This window comes from Terrapene carolina, unplaced genomic scaffold (assembly GCF_002925995.2).
Source record: "Terrapene carolina triunguis isolate 2854851 unplaced genomic scaffold, T_m_triunguis-2.0 Scaffold236, whole genome shotgun sequence".
Classification (NCBI taxonomy): Eukaryota; Metazoa; Chordata; order Testudines; family Emydidae; genus Terrapene; species Terrapene triunguis.
In genome coordinates, this window is record NW_020664587.1 from 13,148,346 (window position 1) to 13,154,345 (window position 6,000).

Genomic DNA, 6,000 nt, shown 5'->3' on the forward strand with positions numbered 1-6,000 from the left:
GAGGCAGGACACCTGGGTTCTATTCCTGGCTCGGCGACAGAGTGCAGTCTAGTGGCTAGTATGGTTAAGTGGTTATAGCAGGGATCTGGGAGCCAGGACTCCTGCATTCTATTCCCAGCTCTGTGCTGATTCCCTGTGCGACTTTGGGCGAGTCATGCCCTGCCTCAGTTTCCCCACCAGTGAAAGGGCGCTCAGGACCCCTCCCACGCAGGGCCATTGACATGTGGCTCACACACATTTGCAAAGCGCTGGGAGAGCCCTCTGCTGCGTTCAAAGCCTGTAACGACTCGATGTGAAGGAGGCTCCGTTGCTGCGGCCTGGCGCTATGCCCGGCTGTTGCCGTGGGAAACGTCGCGCGGTATCTGTGCGGTATTCGAGGTGGCCACGCTGTCCCTCTCCTCAGTGGGGTGACGGCGAGAGGAGCCTGGCTTTGGCACATCGGGAGTGACGGCAGGACAGATTGGAGATGCCAGCTCGGGAAATCTTTTGGGTGCTCTGAGAGGCTTGTTTTCCTCCTGTTCCAGTCAGCTGGCCTGACTCCCCTCCTTTCCCACCAGCCATGGCGCTGCTCATCCGGACCAGGGACGGACCCTGCCTGGGCTGGTGGCAGGGGCAGGGGGAGCAGGCAGAAACACCAGGGCGTGGGGAAGGAAGAGGCTGTCACAGTTGTGCCGGGAGATGTGGAATGCTTGTGCGTGTGCCCGCTGCGATCGGACGCCGAGGGTGCGAGTGGGGTAGGCATGGGGTGGGGGGGGCTGTTCCTGTATCTGCATGGCAGGGGATGTAAGCAGCTGCCTGGGGGCCCAGGCAGCATGGAATTCACAGCAATGGGAAGAGGGACAAACAGAATGAAGAGGCAGATGTGAGCGATGGGCCGGGGGGAGAAGGGTGCGGGGCCCGGGGGGAGAGGCTGGTGCAGGGCTGGCAGTGGGGCATGCATGTCTGTTAGCCCGTTTCAGTCTGTTCCTTGCCCTACCCTCTCCCCAGCGTCTGGCAGCCTATGGGGTGCCTGGGTCCCCCTCGTCTCTCAGCCGGGGAGGCCCATCCTGACCCGCGCCTCGCCCTGCACGGTGGGGATCTGCACTGGGCCCCAGGAGTCCCCGCACGGAGCCGGGGCCAGAGCCAGGGCCAGTTGACTCAGAGCGAGTCACTGCGTCGCGTGGGCGTCTGTGAGTGTTCACCTGGGCTGACGTGCTCAGCAGCAGACGCCGATCCAGGGCCCTTGATCCAAACACAGAAAAAGAAAAACTCTCCAGCGCAACAGAGCTGCAGCTCAGCTGTCCAGCCCCTCCACCCCCACAGTGCCCTGCCACCATCAGCCCCCCAGCTAAACCCGCTCTGCCCCCACTGTCACCCCGGTGCGCCCCTGCTTTGAACTGCCTTGGGTGGGGAGATGCACTTTGCAGTGCTGTGTGTCTGAATGGGGGTACATAGGGATGTGGGTGCATGTACTGCAGTGTTTGCGTGGGTGGAGTTGTGCGACGGGGTAGCAGCGGACTGGACGCACTGTCCCCGCGTTCTCTCGGTGTGCGCGTGGTTACATATGCTATCCTTGGGCATGGGCAGAGGCTTTGCTGTGGCGGAACATGCGTGTGTATGGCTGGTGCTGGGGGTAGGTGGCCAGGTTGATCCCCGGGGCTGGCCAAAATGGCGAGCGTCTCCCTGGTCTCTTTCCGCCCCCTCCCCCCTGACGGACAGACAGACAATCCCTGCACCTCCAGAAAGCCAGCCGAAGCACCCAGCCCCATGTCCCAGCCCAGCCCCCTCATGTAGCGCCCCTCCTCGGTGATGCCCACGTGCAGAGCATGGCACCCCGGCCGCAGGGATCCTGTCGCTTCACAGCCTATTTGGAATGGCTGCTGGGCAGTGATCGCAGATTTCCCCTGGCCTGGGTACCGTGGTGGGCAGAGCGCCAGGAGGCCCCGGCGCTGCCCCCTGCGTATCTCCAGGAAGCGGCGTCACTGGGATTTCTGATCTCAGTGCCTCTCCCGCCATGGAGAATCTCTCTCTGCTTCCTAGCCCCCCTGGAGCGGCGCCATGGTCCCCCAGGGCTCCCGAGGGCCTGGGGCCACCACATTACAAACCACGCCAGCATGTGGGCACGCGTGTCCATAGTGGGCATAAAGTGCGAATTATCCCTGTGTCCCTGCCCCGGAGCTGCTGGGGCGGGGCGAGCCCCACACCTCCATGGGGCTGGCACCGAGGAGTTGAAAGCGGCCGGGGGTCTCTGGCCTGTGCTTGGCAGGGGCTCCGATGGGATGATCTGTGGAGGCTGGTGGCCAGTTGGGCAGAGGCTAAGCCCCTGGAGAAGGGGGTCTGTGTCAGTTGTGCTGGGCTGGGTGCTGCAGGGAAACGCCGGCCCTTCGGCAGCGGGCACCTGGCCAAGTCACGGGGGTTTGGGATCTGCGGTGAGGAAATACGGCCGGCACAGCTGTTCTCCACCCTCCTCCAGCGAAGGGTAAACGGGGGGTTTGGCAAACACGAGCTGAGCCCCATTGCAGGTGGGGAAACGGTGAGGCCGGCCCCCAGACGGGAACCGACTTCCAGAGTCCACCCAGGCTGGAGCTGGGACCGGTTCTCACCTCACCGCCCACTCCCTGCAGAGTCAGGGCTAGAAGCCAGTGACCCCTGGAGCAGGATTTATTATTTCTATTGCCTTCACTCCTCAGCCCCAGCCATGGCCCAGGTCCCGGTCGCGCTCGGCGCTGCACAGAGCAAACCCACAGTCCCTGCCCCATAGCCCCTAGGAAGCCTCCAGTTGGCGCCTCTTGTCAGTGCCAGGTGCCCTCGGTAGCTCCGTGCTCCCTGGCCAACCTGTGTGCGAAGGTGAAGCTGTGGGGCACCCCCTTGCTCCCCAGCTGTCTCGCACCCCCCGCTACTGTGTGAGCTGTGGGATTCTTGGGTGGGGGATGGCAGGGTGTGTGACTTGGGTGGGAGGCGGAGACGGAGACTGGGATGGAGGGACTTGGGGGGCCTTGGATGGGAATCACCCCCCTCAAGAGTCATAAAGTGCCGCCCCCTTAAACTCCTTCAATCCCACTGGTGCAGCGACGCCCGCAGATGCGGCTGCCTGGCATTGCTCCCCTGCCCAATTCTCCCTTGTCCTCCCCCAGCCTGTCTGTCTGCGCTACCCGCCAGCGGGGCAGATGCTGCGCGCCCAGGGCAGGGCCAATCCCCTTTGTTACCGGCCTGTACATCTAGCATAGCTCCAGGCTCAGGCTACCGTAATGTATATATCTGGGGAGGGCTGTATCTCAGGAATCCCTTGCTCAAATGACCCCAAATTTAGATCACTAGCCCTACCACATGTGCCCACGAGGCACGCCAAGTTTCAAAGCAATACGGCTAAGGATGTGGATTTTAGAGCACTTGGAAGAGACTGCCCCTACTCCGGAGCGTGGATGCTCTGCTGTAATAACACCCCCTCACTCTGCTGCAGCTCAGTAAGGCTCTGTCTGTCTGTCTCTCCTGCAGGGCAAATGACATAGGATGACCCCTGCTGGTCCCCTCTTACTGTCTGTGATATCGTCTCTCTTGTGGCTAACGTGGGGCTTCGACCCAGCTCCCAGCGCCTGCTCAGCTCTGGCCTCCGGGGTTCTCTACGGCTCGTTCTCGCTCAAGGACCTCTTCCCCACCATCGCCACCGGCTGCTCGTGGACCCTGGAGAACCCCGACCCCACCAAGTACTCCCTGTACCTCAAGTTCAACCGGGAGGAGCAGGTGTGCACCCACTTCTCCCCCATGGTGCTGCCACTCGACCATTACCTCGCCAACCTCACCTGCGGCCCGCAGGGCGACGCGGGGCCGCCCCCACGGGGCCAGGAGGACGGGGAGGAGGAAGGGGAGGCCCGGCTGGAGCTGTGCCAGGGCGCCAGCCCCATCACCTTCCTGCACTTCGACAAGAACTTCGTGCAGCTGTGCCTGGCCGCCGAGCCCGAGGCGGCGCCCCGGCTGCTGGCCCCCGACGCCCTGGAGTTCCGCTTTGTGGAGGTGCTGCTCATCAACAACAACAACTCCAGCCAGTTCACCTGCGGGGTGCTGTGCCGCTGGTTCGAGGAGTGCCTGCGGCTGGGGGAGCGGGGGGCGCGGCGCTGCGGCCTCACCCAGGCGGGCTGCAGCTGCCAGGCCGAGGCCCCGCCGGCGCCCCGGCAAAACGAGACGCTCTCCAACGCCCTGCCGCCAGCCGGCGCCCCGGCCGCCACCAGCAGCAGCCAGTGCTGCGTGACCGAGCTGCATTCTGGGAATGCGAATGATTTATACGCGCCGGAGATTAAATACGGTAAGGGGGCGCCGGGGCCTGGAGGAGGGCGGGGGGGTCAGAGTGACGGAGCCACAGCCGGCTCGGGCTCCGTTTGATCACTGGGTGCTGAGAGGGGGGATGGAATTTGGCCCCTTCCACCTTCGGGAATCTACTTTCCCTGTTAGCACGCTGGGGCGCAGGTTGCCCAGCGCAGGCAGTTCCAATGCCATCCAGTAGAGGGCAGCGGCGCTCGTCACGCTAGTCGTCATCTGTAGCCGTGGGCTAGTGCGTGGGAGGGGGCAAAGGGACCCGTCTGGCTCCAGTCTGTGCGGAGCGGAGACGGGGAGCTAGTGGAGTTGGTTTATAACCAGAGCACTCAGCTCCAGTCCACCTGAGTGACCCCCACAATGGCGTTTGGCCCCTTAGCATCCTGCCCTTGGTTTGCTACAAGTTCATGTTGCTGCGTGGCCTGGAAGGAATCCGGCTCGAGTCCCCTTCCAGTCTCCGCCCCCGGGTCCCGGAGCAGGTGCGTGCAGGGGGTGTGTGCAGGGAGCCGGGTGTGAGGTGTTGCTTTGCGATGCTCTGGTTGGGTTGTGATGGGACCCGGCAGCTTTGGGGTATCGTGAGTCTGCCCAGAGGGCCCCGGCGGCTACCCTGTGCTCTGGCTGTGCCGAGCTGCCGGCGTCAGGCTGGCAAGGGGAAAGGTTTGATGGTTGGGCTGCATTGAGCATGTCGGTTTGCAGTGCCCTGCCAGCTTTCTTCGCCCGTTGCGGTTTCCCGGCTCTGGGGCCGGCTCCGAGGCCTTTCTCTTGGATGCAGATGGCTCCGTGCGCTTCCCCCCCCCAGGGTGCATTGAACGTATCGACCCGAAGGCTGCTTAGAACAGACCCCAGGCACCTTCCCCAGCGCTGCTTGTGCACAGTGCAGGCCGCACGGGCTGCTCTGGGGGCCGTCCATGCTAGAGCGGGGAGGGGAGCGGCTCCCTTGTCCCCTTTGGCAGCGGGATTCTGGGATGGGGCGGGGAGTGGAAGGGGGGAGGCCACGTGCAATGTGGTGCTAAATCCAGCAGGGGGCAGAATGGACTTCAGGGCTGGGGAGCTCCCAGAGCAGGTTACCCTGGGGCGCTTGCACAAGGTTAGAGCGGGGGAGGAGTTTGCAATTCGCATGCTGTATTTACCACCCCCCCCAATCCATGACATGGGGGGTGTTGGGCAGGGGATCTCACTGGCACCATCTTCCCTGTTGGCTGGGAGTCGGGGGGTGTGATCAGCAGCTGATTTCCCATCCATCTCTGCTGTGCTGAGTCCTGCGTCCCACCACCTGGCTGATGAGAGCTCCCAATCCAGACCCATCAGCCTCCAAGGGACTTCCAGCAGCCTCTCCTGAATCCCAGGCCTTGGATCCCTCATCCCCATCACAACAGTCCCTCCCAGCGGCCTTTGCGGGAGGCCTGAGGCTGGCTCTCAGCTGCGAGGAGGAGAGAGCGAAAGGCCCAAGGGGGCAGCTGCGTCCCTAGAGGGGGCTGGAGGTTTGCCCATCTTTCCTGCGCTCCCCTCATGGGGGTGGATCCGGGGCATCTGGCGCACCGAGAGCAGGCATGGCAAAGCAACGGGGGGTGGGGTGGGGAGGGAGTGTGCACTGGAGGGCTGTGGGTGGGGGGACCACCCTGCACCCAGCCGGCGGCTGCACCGTTCACCGGAGTCAATGGAAAGACAGGAATCCAAGGGCTTTGGTCAGGCCCCAGAATTCTGCCCCCCCCC

General features: G+C 63.7%; 1 protein-coding gene across 1 annotated transcript in view; it reads left to right on the forward strand.

Annotated features, from left to right (window-relative positions):
• Nucleotides 1-6,000, forward strand: part of ADGRB2 (adhesion G protein-coupled receptor B2) — a 96,996-nt gene that overhangs the window by 25,006 nt on the left and 65,990 nt on the right. Inside the window, exon 2 of the mRNA XM_026657202.2 lies at nt 3,475-4,279. Coding sequence (XP_026512987.1) covers nt 3,490-4,279 — 790 coding nt within the window. The 5' untranslated portion in view covers nt 3,475-3,489. The remainder of the gene's footprint in view (nt 1-3,474; nt 4,280-6,000) is intronic.